The following is a 24591-nucleotide window of genomic DNA, read 5'->3' as shown; positions in this document are numbered from 1 at the left end:
AAGCATGGTTTTGAAAGAAAATACAAGAATAATTGTTCACGGAACTATTTATTGATCTTCAAACACCTCCTTTTTTACCAGCAAGAATCCACCATCCTCCGGATGCCTCGTGCTCTTTGCCCAAATACGACTTTACAAAGGATTCAGAGCATAACAAATTTCTTGACTTAATCTCTTCACCATTAGTTCATTGCTCTCCTTATGTTAGGATATGTAATATTTAATATTGGATTGGGTTTGTCATCCGAAGACTGGGTAAGTTTTATCCTTGGACTAGTTCTCCTTTGAGTACTGATACTCAAAATATGAATATTATAGTACAACAAGGGAGAGAGTGAGGCATTCTGATCAAAAATTTACCCATACTCTCTGAAAATACCTTTGGATATAAATATTTTTCAACAACTACATCCACCTACAGAGTGAATCTCCAACTTAACCCAGGCTGACAGAGCCAGAAAAACAAAACAAACAAAAAAAAAACCTATCAATTTTTGTGTGTAGAGCCAGGACTCAAATGTATCTTAATTTTATTTACTCTTACTAAATTATATCTATATCTATATACTTAAACTGTCTACCAAAAATGTTTTTGTGTATATTCAACATATTCAACCAGTTAATATTTGTGCAGAGCTTAGCATAGTTCATTACAAACAGAACATTCTATACAAACTCTAGACATTATGATCACTTATGTTATTACCCCAAATTGAAAGTATAGTCTGGTGTCTAGCACTAAACTGCATAGGAATGAGAGAGATGTTCAGTCTGTAATCTGGAGAGGAAAGGAAGCTCAATGATCCTTAATAAAATTAAGTTCATACACTCTGCTTTTCAAGCAGCAGCTTTTATCTTCCTTTACTTTCCTCAGTGAACTAACTACTAGTAAACAGTCATCAGACTGACTCATTGAATTGGATTATTGTGGTCTCAATATATACCTTCTCTTGGGGTCCCACTGTACACTAGCTAAATATATTAACTCAGAAACATAAATTAATACTAAAAATATATTTTTCTTTTTCCTGTTTTATATTTAAAGGGATTTTAATTGAAAGTGCACGCGCACACACACACACACACACACACACACACGCAATCCAGAGTGTCGTATTTGTATGGGGATGATTGAAAAAGATTATTATCAAGTATTAAATATCTGTTTCAGCATATTATTATTTTTACACTATTGTCTTTCCAAATAGAAATATTTGAATGAAAAAATGCACATTTTAATACCAGCCCAATATACTTGAATCTTACACATGTTTAAATTCCATGTGCAAAAAATGATTAGTCATAGAGCAAGCCCACCCTCTTGTAGAAATTTTTAAAAATGTTAATGCCAGCCTAATATACTTTAACCTTACATGTTTAAATTTCATGCACAAACAATGATTAGTCATGGAGCAAACTCACCCTCTTGTAGATATTTTAAAAGATAAATAAAAACGAAACTTTTTTAAAAAAAAGAGTTATATTTTAGGTTCAGGGGTCCATACGCAGGTTTGTTACACAGGTGAACTCATATCATGTTGTATAGATAAGTTCGTCACCCAGTGAGTAAGCCCAGTACCCAATAGTCATCTTTTCTGCTCCTCTGTCTCCTCCCACCCTCCAACCTCAGATAGACCTCAGTGTCTATTGTTCCCTTCCTTCTGTTCATGAGTTCTCATCATTCAGCTCCCACTTACATGTGAGAATATGTGGTATTTGGTTTTCTGTTCCTGTGTTAGTTTGCTAAGGAAATTAGCCTCCCACTCCATCTATGTTCCTGCAAAGACATGACCTCATTATTTTTATAGCCGTATAATATTCCATGTGGTATATGTACATCATTTTCTTTATCCAATCTGTCATTCATGGACATTTAGATTGACTCCGTGTCTTTGCTATTGTGAATAGTGCTGCAGTGAACATTCATGTGCATGTGTCTTTATGGCAGAATGATTTATAATCCTCTGGGTATATTCCCAGTAATAGGACTGCTGGGTCAAATGAGAGTTCTCCTTTTAGCTCTTTGAGACATTGCCACACTGCTTTCCACGTGGCTGAACTAATTTACACTCTCACCAACAGTGTGTAACTGTTCCCTTTTCTCTGCAACCTTGCCAGCATTTGTTATTTTTTGACTTTTTAATAATAGTCATTTTGACTGACTGTGCGATGGTTTCTCAGTGTGGTTTTGATTTGCATTTTTCTAATGATTAGTGATGTTTAACTGTTTTTCATTGCTTTATTGGCCACATGTATGTATTCTTTTGAAAAATGTTCATGTCCAAAAAAACCACTTTTTAATGTTTTTTTTTAATTATTATAAATTTAAATTCCCCATAGATGCTGGATATTAGACCTCTGTCAGATGCATAGTTTGCAAATATTTTCTCCCATTCTGTAGGTGGTCTGTTCACTCTGTTGATAGTTTATTTAGCTGTGCAGAAGCTCTTAAGTTTACTTAGATCCCATTTGTCAATTTTTGCTTTTGTTGCAATTGCTTTTGCTGTCTGTTACAAAATCTTTGCCTGTGCCTTTGTCCTGAATGGTATTGCCTAGGTGGTCCTCCAGGGTTTTTTCTAGTTTGGAGTTTTACATTTAAGTCTTTAATCCATCTTGAGTTGCTTTTTGCGTATGGTGTAAGGAGGGGGTCCAGCTTCAATCTTCATATGGCTAGCTAGATCTCCCAGTGCCATTGACTGAATAGGAAGTCTTTTTCCCATTGCTTTTGTCAGCTTTGTCGAAGGGCAGACGGCAGTAGGCGTGCAGCCTTATACAAATTGTATTTGTCATCATTACTTTTACCAGTTCTTTCAAAGAAAATTTTTATGTTCACCATTGTTAATAGTTGGTGGGTTTTTTTGTTTTTTGTTTTTTTTTTTGCTGGGATTCAACAAAATAACATAATGGCATATAACTTTAGGGAATCTACATCTATTTTGTCTAGTCAAGTTCTGATTAGCTTTTTTGTCTGCAAAAGTACTTCATTTGGCTGAAAACATATTTTTTATCCAATGCACATAAGATTTATTTTTTTTTCTCTCCAGCTTTTTTTTTTTATTATTCATGCAAGTTAACTGGACCAGTGAACTGTGAGAAAAACCAATAGATGTATTAATATTATGACATTGGATAAGCACTCTTTGGCTTTACATTTAGAAGGCATTCCTGTTCTATTCCTCAAAATCTCAAATAGAGGACCCTCAGAACTGCAGTTCTCAGGTGCTTTGAGGAAAAAAAGTCAAATAGCTTCCAACAAATTCTAACACTTTGAGCCATTTTGGGAACCCAGAGAGCTGATTGCTTTCCAGGGAAACAGCAAAAATATTAGTTAGATGGTTAAATCCTAGACCATTGAATTTTTTAAAACAGAATACGTGTATACACACACACACACACACACACACACACACACACACACACAAATACACCTTTTAGGGGAGAAATGGATATTTTTGCCCCAACAGGATATCCATTTGCCTTAAAATTCTTATTCTTAGGTATGTACATCAATCATCTAGGGAGGTCCAAGGTGTGAAATCCAAACCGGCAGAAGTTTATAGCTCCATTAGCATTTATCAAAAATATAGGATTAAGCATAGAAAATATGTATTCATGCTTCACCTTTCTGTATCTTTACTTTAAGAGGTAAGTATTTGTATTCAGTATTTGTTAGCTCCTACCTCCAAATAGCCAAACATAATCTCCAATAACATTTCAGAATTCTACTGGGCCAAATGTGTATCCTATTGACCTGTGTGTCCTGTGACTTAGTACTGCATGTTTAAACACGAATTTAAGAAAATGCTGCAGTGGTTATTTGGAGTTTTTCAGAATGGCTAGTGAACTCCTTGGTGATTTATTGGTAAAAAATAAAAATAAAATAACCATGTTGGACTGTTGTTTCATAACATACTTTCTACCTTGTAAATTATATAATTACTCTTTGTGTTAAAAATGTATGCATACTCCCTGAAAATAGTTTTGGACATAAATATTTTTAAATGTGCATATAGTGAGTTTTGCTATTATAAATTATATGTCTGCAAAATACTTGAACATGATCCCATTGGGTTTTAAAACATGCAAATGAAGGGAGAAAGATAAGAGCATATTTACCGGAGTTCTCAACTCAGGTATGGCAGCTTGATAAGTGAGTGGACGGCAATCACGAGTGTTTGGCACAAGGACACAAGGAAGAAACATTGGACCTAAGTCATCTCCATCCAGAACATCCACTGTGAGAGTGGTGGTGGTGGTTCGCCTCTCGTTCAGATTTTGGGCACGGTCCTGTTAGAGAGAAAAACAAACAACAGGTAGTTTATAGAAATTAGGCACAATGGCCAGGAGCAGTGGCCCACACCTGTAATCCCAGCACATTGGGAGGCCAAGGTGAGTGGATCACTTGAGGTCAGGAGTTTGATACCAGCCTGGCCAACATGGTGAACCCCGTTTCTACTAAAAATACAAAAATCTGGGTGCGGTGGTGGGCGCCTGGAGTCCAAGCTATTCGAGAGGGTGAGGCAGGAGAATAGTTTGAACTTGGGAAGCAGAGGTTGCAGTGAGCCAAGATCACGCCACTGCACTCCAGCCTGGGCGACAGAGTGAGACTCAGTCTCAAAAAACAACAACAAAAAAGAAATTAGGCATAATGCAGACTTAGTTTTCATTAAAAAAAGATTGATAAATTAACTTGCCTAAACCAACAGTTTTAAGCGGTGAAGCTAGGATGTAAACTGAGATCCAAATGTCTTCAAAGCGACTTTGTTGACAGTATGTTACAGTAGTTAAGCTTTTATATGTTAGGCCTTTACCTAATAGTTCACATTACTAGACAGTCTAACCATAAAGGTCACTGCCATCTTATTAGAGCATTTACTTTAGAAATCTTGTAATTGTAAATTCTTTCTCTGTGCCTCTGAGATGTGAATCTTTTATAAGCTTCTTGCCAGTTCTAAAGACCCATGTTTTTCACGACCTGGGGGCCATCTCTTTGAAATGTAATAGTCAAGGAAGAAGCCCCTATTTCCCAGTTTCTGTGGGAGGGTAGGAGCTTGACTTCCTTTGGAGACTTGTTCCAATTTCTAAAACTACTTTTTGTCATGAAAATTCAAGGAAGTTTATTTTCCTTTGGGAACGTCAATTAGTAAACACACCTAATCTGTGAATCCCCCTACACCCAAGTCCACTGGAGCATTTAACTTCTCTCTAGCCATTCTTTCTATTAGAGTTCAGTTCAGATCTAGTCTGTATTCTGGTCTTCTCTATTGCAATAGCTGTGAATACAGTCTTCCTTATCATTTAACTTTGTCTAGTGCAATGTTGCATTGTTACTAATTAAAATCCAAAATGTCTTCAGATTTCCCTAGTTTTTACTTAATGTCAGTTTTCTGTTTCAGGATCCCAATCAGGATACCAGTTTACATTCAGTCATAATGGTTACTTAAGCTCATTTTGGCTGTGACAAGTTCTCTGACTTTTGTTTTTGATGATGTTAACAATTTTGAGTACCAGATATTTTTGCAGAATGTCCCTTAATGGGTGTTTATCTGGTGTTTTCCTCAAGATTCAACTGGACTTACATGATTTATGTAGGAAAACCACAAGTCAAGTGCTATTTTTGACACATTTATCAATAGTATATTATTAATATGACTTATCACTGTTGTTAACTTGAACCTGGCTGAGGCCGTATCTAGTCAGTTTTCTCTACTATAACGTTACTCTTTCTTGTTTCCCTTTCCATTTCTTTAGAAAGAAATCACGATGGATAGCACACACTTAAATAATGGGTAGTAATTGTATTAGAAATGCAAATTGTTTCTATTTATCTGAAGAACGTTTATCATAGGACAGAAGAAAATAATATTGGACCTAAGTCATTTCCATCCAGAACATCCATTGTTGAGGGTGGTGGTGGTAGCATCATTCATTATGACAGAATCTGGAAATGTTTTTACTTTCATAGTATTCGGTTATTATTTTGAAGAACTATTATGCTTTTCTGTCTTTTTGAATTCTATTTTGTACAACATTGAAAAGTATACTTGCATGCATGTTCATGTAGCACTATTCACAACAGACAAAAGCCGGCAAAAGCCCATGTATTTATCAATGAAGAAATGGATAAACAGATGATGGCATGTACATACAATGGCATATGATTCAAGCATAAAAGGAAATGAAGTCCTGATATATACAACAACATGAATGAGACTTGAAAACATCATATTTTGAAATAAAGAAGCCAGACAAAATATAAGGTCACATATTATATGATCCATTTATATGCAATATCTGGAAGCAGTAAACAAATTGGTGGCTACAGGGAGCTGGTGAGGGTATATGGGAAGCAACTGCATGAGTGGTGCCAGCTCTTTTTGGAGTGATTAAAATGTTTAGGAACTGGATAGAGGCGGTGGTTGTACAATACTGTGAGTGTACCAAACGCCATTGAATTGTTCACTTTAAAATGGCTAATCTTATTTTGCTTATTTATGTTAAATACTTTTTAAAAGTAATTATACTAACAGACCTGTATTTTATTTTAGTTTGTTCATAAAATGTCTTCCTTTGTGACAGTTCCCAGACATTAATATTTGCTTTCCAATTAAAAAAAAAATTCCTCTTCTTAAGCTTGGTTAATAGTACATTTTAGTTAAACTCATTCCCAATCTGGTTGCTCAAAAAAAGTTGTAAAGCAATGCTTGAGGGTAAAGTTTAGGAAGCACAAATTTCTACTGGTGGAATTTTTTAAGTACAACCTTGTCTAGAATGCAATAACTTTGTGGTTCCAGGATTCTTTGATATTTTGATACAGTATAAGATAGACTGTGACAAAATTATAGTTAAAAAAACACAAAATGTTTAAATTTTCAAAGTTTTGGGACTCACTCAGATCCCTAGAGGCACTATAAAGATTATTTAAAACTAAAGACATTTGAGATTGAACAAAGAGAAAGGAGTCTTTTCTGAACTTCTTTTATGGCACTAAAAGCAGATACTTGTGGGAGTGTGGCTGCCATGAATTCCCTCTCCCAAGAAAGTTTATGAAAATGAAGAAAAAACAAGGAAGTCTATTCTTACCTACATAAACATGATTACAAGCTATTTTAATCTCCCCTTTGTTCTCCTAGAAACCTAGTTTTTCTTCCCTTAGAAGTCTCCTCCCTCTCATTATGTTAAATATGTACACCTTCTTCTTTAGCTGTTTCAGGAACTGTCGATGTGCACTCCCATACATATATCAACCTCTAGGCCAGTTGAAAAGTAGAGTAGGAGCAACGTGTGGCATGTGAGATAATTTTGATGGTTCACAAATGAACTTTCTAAATTATTCTTAAGATGAATGAATTTTGAACATGTAGAAAAACCTTAATTCAAAATAAATGTACGTGTATATTTTAAATTTTAGAAAAATGCAGCTAGCTCATCAAACTTGCCACTTTTTAAATACTGATCTTTTATTTAATTGGGTTATAGCTATAACTACAATATATGAATTAATAGATAAATGATGTAATGATTTGTTCAGTTGGCATATCCTGAGTAGCTTCCAAGGGGCAGACTCCAATACCCTGCTTCTGACAGTCTTAAAAAATGATGAGGACATATTTCCTCAGTCCATTATTAAGAGAGTAATTTAATACTGAAAATTACTAATATTAAGATAATGTGACTTCATAAAGATTAGTAGGTTATATTTTCACATATATTTCCCTTTGTGTTGCATCATCCAGTGTTTTAAATTATTAAGTAATCTCATCTTCCACATTTCCCTTAAAGTTATATTAAAGTTTATGAACTAAAACAACTCTTTTAGTTTCTAAAAAAAAAAAAATATATATATATATATATATATATATATATATATGAAAACTGAAAGCTTCTTTAATAGGGTTGGTAAACTTTTGTTACATGTTTTAATGATTTTATGTTTGACATTTTTATCTCAACAACATAAATAAGTTAATAAAATGACATTTAATATGTATTTGTAAATTTACTTATGGCATTGGAGATAATTTTTGAAAATTTTTTTATTTATAAAATATCTATTTATATATTTATTTTAGAAATGAGAATCTCGCTACATTGCCTATATTGACTTCAATCTCCTGGGCTCAAGTAATCCTCTTACCTCAGCCTCCTGAGTAGCTAGGACTATAGGTATGTGCCTGGCTTTAACCCATCATTTAAAATAATGATTGCTTATGATGAAGTTTTAAAAGATTGAATTAATCTAAATTTAATTTATAAAAATAGTAAATAGATAATAAATATTAAATATAATATTGTATGTGATATATGAATGTAGAACACATATATAAACACACATGTATATGCATATATACACATGCATGCATATAAATGCCAGAGGCAGTATTTCTACCCTTCCATGTCACTCAGCCTTCTTCTTTATATGTCATCACCAAATCACTATAATAAACAAATTTGAATTATTTTTACCTTACGTTTTCTTTCAGTCTGTCAGCATCAGATCTCTCACTATTATCTGCTTCTTTGGGTTATTGTTACTAGTCCATAGAATAGATACTGGTGTGTTAAAGATAGTGTATTTACAGGAAGTATATACCAAAATACATAATTGGAGTTTTATCTCATATTGGGGAAAGATATTGCTTACAAAGTGTTGAGCTCTAAAATTTGTATTTTCAAATGAGAAATAAAAATAATCCTGGCAAAACTATTGTGACCAGAGATGCAGCAACAAAATCTACCAACAGTTTCCACACGTGGGAATTCTCCCACAGTTTATCACCAACACATATCACATAGGAAAATATATAAAAATACGTCTCATGCTCGCTCATAACTTGTGAGTTCATAATGGTAATGCTAATTCATGATGTTCTTCTCCCAATTTGGAATCAGATTGTTCTTACAATATCTATTTAAAAGACAATCCTTCAGCAATTGAGATAAAAATCAAAACAGAAACAAAAACAATGAAAAAACCCTACACTTTTGATCTCTATAGTAATATACTACTTTTCAAGGCTTTTCTGAGTAAATGAAATAACATTCTAAATTGTGAGTGGTAAAAAAATAAAAAAATAACTATTTCTATAAACATTTCATATAATTTAATTATGTGTTTTCATTTATGTTATGTGACTAATAGATATTAAAATCCACAAAAAAGATCTCCTTTCTTCCTTTTCCCATTTTCATCTGCATTTCTCTTCATTTCCCTTTTAAAAAATAAGAATATATTTTAACTTTAATCATTTAAAAATAATGGAATATTACATTAAGTTAGGAAACTGTGATTCTAGTTGGCAAGCAAGAATATCTTTTAAAATGTTAAACAAGTTCAACCACTACTCCGAACAGAATTGTGCCTCCCCAACCTCAAGCTAGAAAATCTAGAGAAAATTGATATATTTCTGGAAACATATAATGTTCCAAGATTGAAAAAGAAAGCTACTGAAACCCTGAACAGATGAATATTAAGCTGTGATATTAACTTAGTAATAAAAAACTCACCAACCAAAAAGGCCCTGGACCGGACAGACGCACAGCTGAATTCTACCAGACATACAAAAATTGACTCAAGATGAATTAAAGGTTTAAATGTAATGCCTCAAGGTACAAAAAATCCTAGAAGAAAACCTATTAAATACCTCTTGACATTGGCTTTAGCAAGGATTTCATAATGATGATATCCTGAAAAGCAACTGCAACAAAGACAAAAACTGACAAGTGGCACCTAAAGAGCTTCTGCACACTAAAACAAACTATCAATGCAGTAAACAGAAAATGGAAAGAATGAGAGAAAAGGCATGCAAACTATACATCTGACAAAAGTCTAATATTTAGAATCTATAAGGAACTCAAACAATTCAACAAGCAAAAAACAAATAGCACCATTAAAATAGGGGCAAGTGACATGAACAGACACTTCTCAAAAGAAGACATACATGCAGCCAACAAACATTAAAACATGTTCATCAGCATTTATCATCAGGGAAATGCAAATCAAAACCATAATGAGATATCATCTCATACCAGTTAGAATGGCTATTATTAAAAAGTCAAAAAATTACACATACTGGTAGGGCTGCAGAGAAAAGGAAATGGTTGTATGCTGTTGGTGGTCATGTAAATTATTTCAGCCACTGTGGAAAGCAGTTTGAAGATTTCTCAAAGAATTTAAAATCAAGCTACCATTCAACCAACCAACCCCATTACTGGGTCTATACACAAAGTGCATTCTACCAAAAAGACACGCGCATGTCTGCGTTAATTGCCATGCTACTCACAATAGCAAAAAAACACAGAAGCAACCTAGGTGCCCATCAATAGTGGATTGGATAAAGAAACTGTGGTGCATTTGCACCATGGAATACTACACAGTCATAGAAAAGAATGAAATGATGTCCTTTGAAGCAACATGGATGAAGTTGGAGGCCATAATCCTAAGTGAATTAATGCAGGAACAGAAAACCAAATACTACATAATGTCAGTTTTCAATGGGAGCTAAACACTGAGTCCCCAGGGAAATAAACCTGGGAACCATAGACCATGAACTACTGGGGCAAAGAGAGAGAATGGGTCAAAACACTACCCATTGAATACTATGCTGACTACCTGAGTGCAATACACCCATGTAACAAACCTGCATATGTACTCCCTGTGCTTAAAAGTTGAGGAAAAAAATAATGCTTCTATGAACATTAACCAGAGGAAGTTGGGTATTCTGTTCTCTTGAAAACATTTTTTTGTTTGAGATATTTGCCTAATATTTCTTATTTTTTATGCAAACCAGTAGACAGAATTGTATCATCATTTATAGCCCCAAATGCTTATGTATCTTTAGTAGTCAAACACTCAATAAGTATTAGTTCCCATAAACCATCACCTGCTATCCTCCTATTTCATTCTCACTCCTCAGAAAATGCCCAAGAAACTTGCAGAGTTAAAACAATGGGGTTACAATGAACACTAACTCCATACATCAGTAGGAAGCAGATGTGAGGGAAGGTCAGGGTAGGGGTTATTTCTGAAAAGTTATTTACAAGGTTGCAATATAAAATAGAGAAAATGAATTTTACATATACAAGCACATATGTTTGCAATGCTTACACATTCTCTTTGAATATTTCTGTCCATAAAGATAAAATTTGAGCTAATAAAGAAATAGTAATACTATAATTTTAGGAATTATATCTTGTGAGGAAAGATAGCTGGCAACCCTTCTCTAGATTTTGCCATTTGAGAAATATACAACACCCTTGCTATTCATAAAATAATTTAGAAATTATAAATCATTCTTGCCATGATTCTAACTTAAATACAGGCCAGGCTCAGCGGCTCATGCCTGTAATCCCAGCACTTCAGGAGGCCAAGGTGGGCTGATCACTTGAAGTTGTCAAGAGTTTCAGACCACCCTGGCCAGCAGAGTGAAACTCCATTTCTACTAAAAATACAAAAAAAATTAGCTGGACGTGGTGGCACGTGCCTGTAATCCCAACTACTCGGAAGGCTGAGTTAGGAGAATCACGAACACGGGAGGCAAAGGTTGCAGTGAGCCAAGATCGCCCCACTGCACTCTAGCCTGGGTGACAGAGCAAAACCCCATCTCAAAATAAATAAATAAATTATAAAATAATTAATTAAATATAAACTTTTTCTTTCTGGTAATTAAGAAATTTTGATTACCAAAGTGTTCTTAATATTTAACTCATTATAACAATAATATGAAAGAGAGTTTGCTTTGAAGAAAAATGATATGTAAAGAGATTATTTTGATTCTATATGAATTAGGGTAACATATCAAAGTTGAGGTTTATAGTAATATGTAGTAAATTTCAACAAAAAGAAAACCCATTGATCTTTCATCTCTCTATTTTTTTTCTAGATCCACCCCCCAAAATTTTTGTCTGGAATTAATCCTTACTTCATTATGTATATATATTTGAAGTCAACAGCATGGGCGACAATATTGCAAATATTCTCAAAAAAGATGTGACAGGGTTTTCTAACATGGGTCAGTCAAAACTCAATTACCTTAATTACGAATCATAATATGTAAACATGGATATAAAGAAACCTCCAAACTACATGTAATTTGAAGGATTCTCTTCAGAAATCAAATATTTTTACCATAAGCAAAACCAGGTCAAAGCTGAGTAATGTTCAATAATTTGTCATGATACCTGTAATTATTCTTTTAGAGACCATATACTTTAAAGTCAAAATTGATTGCTCATATTTGAACTCTCCTTATGACTTCAAGATAATATATTGGTGTTTAATGTACACGGCTTACATTGTGAATACCACCAATACAATATAAAAAATTGATGCCAGGTGCAGTGGCTCACGCCTGTAATCCCAATAGTTTGGGAGGCTGAGACGGGTGAACTGCTTGAGGACATAAGTTTGAGACCAGCCCGACCAACATGCTGAAACCCTGTCTCTACTAACATCCAAAAATTAGCTGGGTGTGGTGGCGTCCATCTGTAATCCCAGCTACTCAGGAGGCTGAGGCACAAGGATAGCTTGAACATGGGAGGCTGAGGTTGCAGTAAGCCGAGATCATGCCAGTGCACTCTAGCCTGGGTGACATAGCAATACTCTCCTCCCCACCCCTCAAAAATATCCAGGTGTGGTGGTATGCTTGTGATCCCAGCTAGCTGGGAGGCTGAGGCATGAGAATCACTTAAATCCCAGAGATGGAGGTTGCAGTGAGCTGAGATTGTACCACTGTACTTCAGCCTGGGTGACAGAGCAAGACTCTGTCTCAAAATAAATAAATAAATAAATAAACAAACAAGATAAATGTTAAAAAAATGGAGAGACATTTTAAATATATGGATATCATTATCGTATACAAAGATATGTTAGACTTATGTTACTATTGGTATATACAAAACAGTTAATGATGAACAACCAGCTATCAGATAAGCAGCCCTGATTTGTAGCACTGGCACTTTTCATACTGTAAATGCGCCCACCATGGCTGCAAATGTGAGATCACTGAACTCAGAGCTTGGAAGAGAAACCCACAATTGGCCTTCAAGCAAGTCTCAGCTGACTTTCCATCTCCAACAACTCACGGTTTTAAGTTACAGATTTAAAATGTAGTAGAAATGAGCATCCTTCTTTATCATTTGTGGAAATGTGATGTGTCACAACACTCTGAAAAATAATATAGCATTATCTACTAAGATTAAAAAGTATGTGAATATATATATATGTACAGATACCTATACACATAAATATACATACATATAATTTTCTCATAGCAATTCCATTTTTAATTACTGATTTTTAAACAGTAAAGTACAGTTATTTTAGTGATTTATGTAATACTGTAATAACATCTCAATACATTTCAAGCATTAGTTTAAGTACTTTTTTGTTTGCTAACTTGATAATTGTAACCAGAACAATGTGGTATGTTTTATTAATATACCCATTTTACTGGTTAGGAAATTAACATACAAAATATGCTATGAATCACACAGCTAGTAAATGGCTGAACTGAGATTTGAACTCGGGTGACATAATTCACTACACTCACTGCCTCTCATGAGCATCATGAGGGTAAATATCAATTTGGTGCCAAAAACAAATGAACAAACAAACAAAAACAGAGTATAGTTAAATCAATGGTGATCCATTATTATTATCTTATATTATGTAGCTATTAAAAATATTTGTTCTTAAAACTTTTAAAAACACTTAAAATGTTATAACCTTCTATATTTAACATTTCATTTTGTACTGTATGACTTAAGTTTATAACAAAAACTGTTATTGCATTTAAATTCAAATGTTCATTCAACTCTTCCTAATGCTATTCCTTCCTTTTGATGATTCACATATGTACTTCTGTTTTATAATTTTATCCCTGAAGTGCTAAAAACTCGTCACTCCCTCAGTGATGACTAGTGGATCATGCTGGATAGAAATTGTTCCAGATGTCTTTACAAATATTTTAAAACTAGATACCAATTCAGAATATTTCACTTTGCATTTCTATTAAAAAAATACCTATTTTTAATTGCATAATTTAAAAAGCCAGCTTACAAATAGCTTCCATAGCAATATGACTTTATAAAAAAGATATTGTCCCTTTTCTTCACATCTTCAGTTAAACAGAAAAAGGAATTTTCTGTGTTTTTAAGGAAGTCTGAGTGGCCCTCCCTAATACATTTTGCTTTTTCCCATATCCACAGTTTTCACTCTGGTCTATGCCACATGACATTAAAATATATATACACACATACAGACACACACATAACACATATAACATATAATATATAATTATAATATATACAATAATAAATTATTTTTAAAATCTGCAGAAATGTAAATAAAAGCTTATAAACTTAGCTTCAAAAATTAGATCTACATGTCTATCTACATATTTCTAGCTAAATAGCCCTAAATATATATTTATTTAGGTATCTATCTATACGCATACACATTCTGTGTCAGGTGATATATCTCTAAGAAAGGCAAGAAAATGACAAGTTCATGACACATTTTTTCATATTAGCTTCTTCAGAACAGCTAATTGAGGTTATTTTCCTTTTAGCCTCCCCTGCTATCTCTCTGTTCTGCTGTATGAGCAAGATTACAATGCTTAGGAGTCATTAAAGGCACAGGACGGTTTCAGAGTCTAGATGCTTTAAAAAAGAAAAGGCTATTATTTTTTAGAACAGTTTTAGGTTTATAGAAAAATTGAGAGGAAGGTATATACACCAATGTCTTCACACATGCACATCCTCCCCACTTAACAACAGCCCTAATCAAAGTTGTACATTGGCTACAATTGATGAATCTACATTGAATGATAATAATCACTGAAGTTCATCCTTTACTTTAAAGATCACTCTTGGTGCTGTACATTCTAGGGGGATGGACAAATGTATAATGATATCTATCCAACTTTGTGGTATCATCCAGAGTATTTTTACTGACATGAAAATATTTTGTGATCCTTCTATTAATCCCTTTTAACCTGCCTTTACCACCATATCCCTGACATCCACTGATCTTTACACCATTTCCCTAGCTTTGTTTTTACCAGAATATTATATATTGGAATCATCCAGTATGCAGCCTTTTCTTAATGGTTTATTTTGCTTATAAATATGCATTCAAGATTTCTCCATATTTTTTATATTTTTATAGCTCATTTCTTAACTGTTATTTCAAAAGCGTAAGCTTGTCACTTAATATGGGACTTTTTCTGATCTTCCCTTCTAGCTTTTTTCTCGAGTGGTACTCCCATTCTTCTTACTAAGAAAAGAAAAATGTTTTCAGGTCATCTGTGTGTCCAGTCTCAGGATATGACTATACATAGTATAATTCAGAAGTGAATACCGCATTCCCCTTTGACACATATGGACTTTCTCAACTTTCCTTCCTATCATGCTGACTCAGGTGATACAAGTCTGGAAGGAGATGGGTGGGAGAGAACTCTAAAGAGAGTATCTTCCCAGATAAAAGGAGAAAGGATCAATAAACATAAAAGAAAATCTAGTTTTGCTAACCTTTCTGCCTGCTGCATTCAGACTTGAAATGCAGTTGTGACTCTTAATGGCCATGGTATACAACTAGCTCCCAGCTGATAAGGCATTGGGAAAATAACCACATTTCAGAGAAGAGAGAAGTATAAAGATGGAAGGAACCTAAGTCCCTGGTGATATAATTGAACTGTCAAGCCAAACACTGAGCCACATAATTCCAGAAATTTTATTACACTTCCACTAATAATAACTACAATAAATGTCTATGTTTTATAAGCATATAAGCATGTCTATGTTATATAAGCATATAAGGGTATCTCTGTTGTATAAGCATATAAAGCATGTCTGTGTTTTATAAGCATGTGTTTGGATGTTCTGTTATTGTTATCTATATACCTTAGCATAAATTTCAGTTATGGGGATATTAGCTGATATCTAGTGAACAATTACTCAATAAATGATAGCCATGAGGAAAAACACGACCAATTAGGCAATGATTCTTTGCCTTTAGTGTACCTTAGAATCCCCTGAAGAGCTAACTAAAAATGCAGATATTCCACTTCCATCATCTGAGATTTTCATTCAGAATATCTGAGGTAGGGTCCAGAAATACGTAAGTTTAATACATACCCAATATGATTCTGCTGCAGTTATTTGCTGGATCCTACTTTGAAAAAAATACTTCAGTATAGGCTAAAAATTATTTGATCATGGTTAATACATATGAATAATTTAGACTTCAAATAATATAGTGAATAAAAACAACCTATTCTATCCCTTTTCCCATCTATAAGGATATTATATGTAAACATCAAGGGCAGGAGTGCCCTGATGAAGAAGTGAATGACACAGAGCACTCCAAGACTATCTGACACATTTTGGATGAGTTTTTTACTTCATAAATTTACAGAAGAAATTTAAAAGAAATTGAATACTCACATTAGCTTGGATTATGACAAAGTAGCGAGTCTTATCTTCATAGTTGAGTCTCTTCCTTAACACTACATTTCCAGTCAACATTAGGGGAATTTCAAAGGTGTCATTGGATGTCTGCAAATATTAAAAATACAGACTTCAGATTATTTGAATGTAAGATAAATTAATAACTCAATATTTTAGTTTAATCCTCTTGGAAGTTACAGATGGCATGCTTACCATCTGAAAATAGAATGACTATAAGCTTCAGAGTCAATATTGTTATCATATTTACAAACATTTAATTTTGATCAATAGGTTTCCCCAGAGTCCTTTGGTAATAATAACCAGAACATTTGTTTCTTATCATAGTTTTTAATATATTATTAGTATCATTCATCAACAGTCTTGTAATAGTTCTAAATCAAAGTCCAGGTATCTGAAAAACTTCCCTATTTTTCACTTCTTTTCACTTCTTTTCACTGTGTTTTTTATCACCAAAGCATTCAAACACTGAAATCTGTTATTTCTACATAGTATCAATTGTCAACATTGATATCCACTCTGTATTTTAAGTATTATCAGGCATTAAATAATAATAAAAAAAAACTCACACAGTTACAAGTCACTTAATGATGGGGTACATTCTGAGAAATGTGTTGTTAGGTGATTTTTGTCATTGCGTGAACATTATAGAGTGTAGTTTCACAAACCTAAAATAGATAGTCTACTGCATACTAAGGCAGGTGATGTAGCCTATGGCTCCTAGGCTACAAACCTGTACAGCATGTCACTGTACTGAATGCTATGGGCTACGGTAACACAGAGGTCACTATTTTCTGTATAAATGTAATCTAAACATAGAAAAGGTATAGTAGGAATACAACATTATAATTTTATGAGACCACCATTTGCTATGTGGTATGTCATTGACCAAAATATCATTATGCAGAACATGACTGCACGAACTTGAATCAGTTCGTTATTGTGAAAAAAAAAAAAATCCAGGTTATACATCAATTTTTTCTTTCAGGTTCCACAACTTCTGCTCATTAGTTAAGTTTTCTGCCCTGTCTAGGATTGAGTTTTTTCCTGGTAGCACGGAGGTCACAGGGCAACACTAGTGCTCTGGTATAAGCAGCCCTGCATTAAATGAATTCACAAGTTAAGGGACTATAATTTAAAAGATGAATCTCTTATTCTTAAAAAGACCTTATGTCACTTTTGTATTTTAGTGCCATTTTAAAGAATGATGAAATTGTTTCTAGATAGGTTCAATACATCAGTGCTATTTCGTTCATTGAAACTGTTTTGTGGTTGTTCAGTTGTCTTGTGCATTTGTGCTTGTGATTTTTGTTCTGGAAATCACATTTAGTAAAATATATAGTTTGGAACTGCATTAGATTGCTGCAAAAGCAAGAGGAGGGGGAAGAGAGGGAAAGAAAAATGAGGGGAAAAGGCAAGGGGAAGGAGAAGAGAAAGGGAAGGGGAAGTGTGGAAGAAGAAAAAAAAGAACTGTGTGAGTGTGTGTGTGAGAAGGAAGACAGAGAGAGTGTGTTTACACCCTCAACTTAGTGTAAGTATATTCTTAAGAGTCACATAAGAAGTTAAACTCAATGAAAAAAAATTTGATTCAAATCTCCCAGCTCAGGCTCAATCAATGAAATGTGCGTAGTTTAGCCTTTCATGTCTAGAGCTGTGATCTGTCTTTTTTTCTCTCTTTGTCTCTCTGTCTGTCTCTCTTTTTCTCTGGGGTGCATAAAGACACATACACACACTGCACATTTTGCAGAATTAATATATATTTTTAAATGATTCATTCTGCGTTCCTCGTGTAATGGGCCTTGCAAATCTTTCTTGGATGCAGTTATTTAAAAGCAACAATTTAAAATAAAAATACAGAAAATGAAAATGAACAACACAATTAAAAACAGACATTTGACATTCCCTAATTTTTTGCCTATTCAACATTGCTTATACCTATGAGTGGGGCTGGCAATTATGACAGGCGAGTGTAAAAATGATTGAATCTAAATATGTAAGTTGAATATGGGCAAAACCTTGGTTAATAATTGCTATTTACACTGTTAAACCTATCCTAATGTGTTGTTATGAGGTTATTACATTTTAGTGACTCAATAATATAGAAATACATATCAGTTTCTAGCATAAATATGGAAGATACTGTCGTCTTAACACAAAACTACTGGACTCAGAACCCCAAGTTAGTTCACATATCCGGTGACATTGTGCCTCAGAAGAGGCTACGTCTCTAAATGAGATGAGTCTTGAATAGTCTAGCTTAAAAACAATTCCATTCATTGTAATTCCATTCTGTTTTACCAGGAATCATTTTGCAGATGTACATGTGATTCCATTTTGAGTAATTAAAAAATTTTATCTTAATTGCAAAGATAGACAGAAGCTAAAAATCCCTTTTCAAGTTATAGAAGTCTCTGTCGGGATATAAAATTTAGAACTTAAACAGTTCTAAACAGCATTTGGGGACTATTGATAACATTAATTATGGAGAAATAGCTAATATGCTAGTGAGAGCAGAGCATAAAATAAAAAGAGCCTGGATTTGTGTTGTCTTTGCATTACTGAGAAAATCTTGATATTACCCCATGTCTGAAAAACTTATTGTGATAGATAATAAATTATCTTTTTGTTTAAATCATCTTTAGTTTTTTGCATATATAGTAATATATATAGTATGTATGTATATATGTTTTATATAGAGAGAGCGAGCGAGCAAGTACAATTTCTGCAGCTGAAAGCACTTTGATACATGATTATTCCTGTCTCTATGGCTTTACACTGTAGGCCTCTCTCTTTTCCAGACAGGCCCTGGCTCTTCACACCTGATATTTGCTCTTATTTTTCTCTTGCTTAAATATCCTATCACTTATTTCTCTGTGTACTAATCTTTGCAAACTTTACTCAGTGAAACCTTTTAAATGTAATATAAACTGTACTATATAAGTACACTGTACTATATAAGTCTAAGAGTGACTGCACTCTCTATTCTTGCTATTTATTTTTCATTTCTTTCATTCTTAGAAGTTTGTTCCACCAACGAAGCAGAAAAGTTTGGGAACAGAGCAATGCCCATTTACTTAAGCAAGCTTACATTACTAAAGCCAGGTCATTGCCCCCTTTCTGATAGTCGTAGATATTCACTTTAAAACACAAACTAACATTGGCTTTTTTGGGTGATGAGAATTTAAGTGCTGTCTATCTGCACTGTATTAATGAGAAAAATCCAATTATGGTTAAATGATTTAATACCCACAGGCCCCAAACACCTGGCCTCCATTAAGAAAGGTCCACTCACTACTTCCTGACAGTTCAGTGACAACAACTGTCAAATAAGGGATAATTCTCCATTTAGTAAAATGAGGGCATAAGGCAGTTTAAGCAATTTATCACTATCACAGATATGGGAAGCAGGGCAGGAGACAGCTGTAACATCCACGCCACACATATTCACATTCAATAACGGAAGAAGCAGGAATGCTGATGCTCTAGCAACTCTGTTTCCCAAGATGATTCCATCTCCCCAGAATCCCCTGTACTAATATGGGTTTGCACCAGTTTAGACAAAACGGCAGCTCTCTGCAAGAAGGTGTTGAATCCTACAGTTAAAGATGCTCTAGAAATGGAATATGGGGTTATTAGCACTATTTCTTCTCAGCTGATAGATTTGGTCATTCATCATTTTTAGGAAAGAGGGAAAGACTTCAGTCTTTCACACCTATGTTGTAAGTATAGTTTGTAATATTCTCTTTTCAGCTGTGATGACTAGAAATTCAGTTCAAAAGAAGACAATTTTTAAAGAATACACACACACACGTATATATATTTTCTGCTGACCTAAAGACAGACCCTTAGTACAAAAGTGCCTCAATGGGCCTATAATTGAGAAGTGGTGGAAATTTAGATAATTAGGATTTTATATTTGTCTCTAAGAGGCTGTAAATTCTCTTATTGTTTTTTGACACTTTTTTTTTGAAATCTCTTCCTTATCTCTGTATCTTTTTCTGTACCTCTCTCTTCTCTCTTTGGGTTTTGCCCATTTGTTCACAATGAATATAACTGAGTCCGTGTTTTAGTTCCAATAAACAGCATCAATTTTGCCCTTATCAATCTTTAGTCTGCCTTAAACTTGTCTCTGATTAAGCTCAGGCTACTGTGCCATCAGCTGCTGAACATTCTATGTTATTGTCATTGTTTGTGTGTCTCCTCTAATCTAATTTCCTGAAGTAAAAAGTGGAGGACTAAGTAAGGCTATGCAATTTTTTTTCCACCCAAGACGGACTGGGATTTGAGCAGGCAACATTAACTTAGCTCCTAAGAGAAAGTCCCAATAATCTGATCATCTTTTCTGTTTCATACTGTTAAAACATGTCCCTGGCTGATAGACAAAATGGACTCCCTGTGACTAACTGAAGTAAGTTAAAAGAAAATCAACAAAACCAGGTAGCCATGCCAGGGTGACAAAGTGGTCACATACTCTGTGTTCTCAGAGAGATGTCAAAGCATCACAGGATCTTCCTTTCTACAATTAATATGGTTTTGTTGTGTCCCCATGCACATTTCATCTTGAATTGTAGCTTCCATAATTCCCATGTGTTGTGGAAGGGGGCTGGTGTGAGATAATTGAATCACGGCATTTCCCCTATACTGTTTTTGTGGTAGTGAATAAATATCCTGAGATCTGATACTTTTATAAGGGGAAATCACTTTCACTTGACTTTCAATTCTCTCTTAGTCTGCCTCCATGTAAGACATGCCTTTCGCCTTCCACCATGATTGTGAGGCCTCCCCAGGCACATGGAACTGTGAGTCCATTAAACCTCTTTTTCCTTATACATTACCCAGTCTCACGTATGTCTTTATCAGAAGTGTGAAAAAAGACTAACAAAGTAAATTGGTACTGGTAGATTGAGGTCCCGCTGTAAAGATATCCGAAAATGTGGAGGCAACTTTGGAACTGGGTGGCAGACAGCGGTTGGAACAGTTTGAAGGGCTCAGAAGGACAGGAAAAGGCAGGAATGTTTGGAACTTCCTAGAGACTTTTTCGTTGGCTTTGACCAAAATTCTGATAACGATATGGACAATGATATCCAGAGTAAAGTGGTCTCAGATGGAGATGAGGATACTGGAGTAAAGGTGACCCTTGTTATGTTTTACCAAAGAGACTGGTGGCATTTTGCCCCTGATGTAGAGATTTGTGGAACCTTGAACTTGAGGGAGATGATTTATTTGGTGACATAAGTTTCTAAGTAGCAAAGCATTCAAGATGTGACTTGAGTGTCATTAAAAGCATTCAGTTTTAAAAGTGAGACAGAGCATAAAAGTCCAGAAAATGTGCAGCCTGATGATGCAATAGAAAAGAAACACCCATTTTCTAAGGAGAAATTCAAGCCAGTTGCAGAAATTTGCATAAGTAATGAGGAACCAAATGTTAATCACGAAGACAATGGGGAAAATGTCTCCAGGGTGTGTCAGAGACATTTGTGGCAGCCCCCTCCCATCATAGGCCAGGAGGCCTAGGAGAAAAAAGTGGTTTCATGGGCCAGGTCCAGGACCCCCGTTCCGTGTGCAGTCTAGGAACTCGGTGCCCTGTGTCCCAGCTGCTCCAGCCATGGCTATGAGTCAAGATATAGCTCGGGCTGTGGCTTCAGAGGGTGCAAGCCCCAAGCCTTGACAGCTTTCACATGGTGTGGAGCCTATGGGTCCATAGAAGTCAAGAATTGAGGTTAGAGAACCTACACCTAGATTTCAGAGCATGTATGGAAATGCCTGAATGTCCAGATAAAAGTTTGCTGCAGGGGCAGGGCCCTCATGGAGAACCTCTGCTAGGGCAGCGTGGAAGGGAAGTGTGGGGTTGAAGTCCCCACAAAGAGTTGCCACTGGCACACTGCCTAATGAATCTGTGAGAAGAGAGCCACTGTCCTCCAGACCCCAGAAAGTAGATTTACCGACAGATTGCACTGCATGCCTGGAAAAGCAGCAGACACACAATGTCAAACTGTGAAAGCAGCCAGGAGGGAGGCTGTGCCCTGCAAAGCAACAGGGGTGGAGCTGCCCAAGACCATGAGAACCCACTTCTTGCATCAGCATAACCTGGATGTGAGACATGGTGTCAAAGAAGATCATTTTGGAGCTTTAAGATTTGACTGCCCCATGGATTTTGGACTTGTATAGGGCCTTTGAACCCTTTGTTTTTGTCAGTTTCTCTCATTTGGAATGAATATATATATATATGTTATATATATACATACCCAATGCCTGTACCCTCATTTTATTTAGAAAGTAATTAACTTACTTTTGATTTTACAGGCTCATGGTTGTAAGGAACTTGCTTTGTCTCAGATAAGAATTTGAACTCTGAGCTTTTGAGTTAATGTTGAAGTGAGTTAAGACTTTGAGGGACTGTTGGTAAGGCAAGATTGGTTTTAAAATGTGAGGACATGCGATTTGGGAGGTGCCAGGTGTAGAGCAATATGATTTGACTGAATCCCCACTCAAACCTCACCTTCAACTGTAGCTCCTATAATCCCCAAGTGTTGAGTGAGGGACCTGGTGAGAGATACTTAAATCACAGGGATGGGTCTTTCTCATGTTGTTCTCATGTTAGTGAATAAGTCTCACAAGATCTGATGGTTTTATAAGCGATTTATAAGGCCCTCAATTCTCTCTTGTCTGCTGCCATGTAATACCTGTCTTTCACCTCCTGCCATGATTGAGAGGCCTCCCCAGCCACATGGAACTGTGGGTCCATTAAACCTCTTTTTCTTTATAGATTATCCAGTCTTAGGTATGTCTTTATCAACAGTGTGAAAACGGACTAATACAACAATGAAACAAAAACAGATACTGTTTGGTGCCAAGATAAACTGTGGCTGGAACTACCACCTTTTGCCCCCTATGCCATCCCTACACTGGCCTTTTAGCACCAGCCCTTTAAAAGAAACATCTGACAGAAACTTCTGGTTTGGAGCTTGGAAATCAACCAATCAGAGTGCACATGAATCAACCAATCAGTGTATAGAACAGTCATGACTCATCTGTTTTGACCAATCAGAATTAAGCAAGGATCTATCCTTCATTTGGATGAAGACAGCTAATTGGGAACCTGGGTGGGAACTTTAGCTATAAAACCCTAACCCTGTATTTGTTCTCTGAAATGTATCTTAGCTTGAAACCACAGGCTGTGTATCCATGGTTTGAAAACTGTTCACTGAAATAAAGTCTCTTTTCTCCAAATTCCTTTCCAGAGGTCTTTTGCTCACAATACAAATTTACCACTCTCCCTCAAACAAATACAAAATAGATTCGTGCACATTTAATGCTACATTATGATTACAATGCAGTTCAACTTATCTTATTCCAGTCAACTTCCCAGGAAACTGTATTTGTGCTTGGTTGGGTTTTGAAGCATATATGTTGTAAACTTAAAAGTCACAGTGTTGGTGTGAAAAGACTGAGGTTCAAAGTTTTACAAAAAGAAGGCCTTTACACCATGACGTAATTATACATGAGTTTCCAGTAAAATTAGAATATTATGAATTTATGGAGGCATGGGAATCTCATGATATAATGTACCCTGCAAAGTATTATTAAACTACAGTAAATTTTTTTAGTAAACTACCTAGGAATAAGTAATCACTGTTTTAGCTTGACCTTAAATATTTTATTGACATCTGAAATTTGGACTTTGACTTATATATATATATACAGAACTACCTCAGGATGGTGATTTGTTTAAAAATCGTTTGTCCTTAAAATATGGTTTTAACTTTCTGACTCAGATAATTCAAATGCTTACACATTACAAATGAAAATTATGGCTCATATTTTCTGAATTCTCTCAAAGCTACAGGGAGTAAAACATATTACAAAAAAAGGACAATTTACTCAGGAGGACTTGATAAAAGATGTTACCACCCACTGAAACAGCACTGTAATACCTCGAAGAAAGAAGCTGCTTATTCATATTGCTTAAGTGTTTTCATTTTTTCTTTTTTCTGAGTAGTAACATTAGTTAATAGCAATGTTGTGCTGCTTCCTCAGTCCACTGGAGACTGCTACAAGGGACATGTCATCAGTCTCCTCCTCATCATTTTAGGTCAGACCTAAAATGCTGAATAAACATGCCTC

At 35.0% G+C, this 24591-nt stretch overlaps 1 protein-coding gene across 8 annotated transcripts in view; it reads right to left on the bottom strand.

Annotated features, from left to right (window-relative positions):
• PCDH15 (protocadherin related 15) overlaps window positions 1–24591 on the bottom strand; it is a 1788406-nt gene that overhangs the window by 484374 nt on the left and 1279441 nt on the right. For all 8 annotated transcript variants that reach the window (XR_012417282.1, XM_065521086.2, XM_065521087.1 and 5 more), the window contains 2 exons: window positions 16447–16557; window positions 4117–4287 (listed from right to left, as the gene is read on the bottom strand). Coding sequence is in view for 7 of the 8 variants with exons in the window: in XM_065521086.2 (XP_065377158.1) it covers window positions 4117–4287; window positions 16447–16557 (282 nt within the window). In the remaining variant the exon portion in view is untranslated. The remainder of the gene's footprint in view (window positions 1–4116; window positions 4288–16446; window positions 16558–24591) is intronic.

The sequence above is a fragment of the Macaca fascicularis genome, chromosome 9 (assembly GCF_037993035.2).
Source record: "Macaca fascicularis isolate 582-1 chromosome 9, T2T-MFA8v1.1".
Classification (NCBI taxonomy): domain Eukaryota; kingdom Metazoa; phylum Chordata; class Mammalia; order Primates; family Cercopithecidae; genus Macaca; species Macaca fascicularis.
The sequence above is the reverse complement of the archived record's forward strand: the minus strand, read 5'-3'. Positions and strand labels throughout refer to the sequence as shown.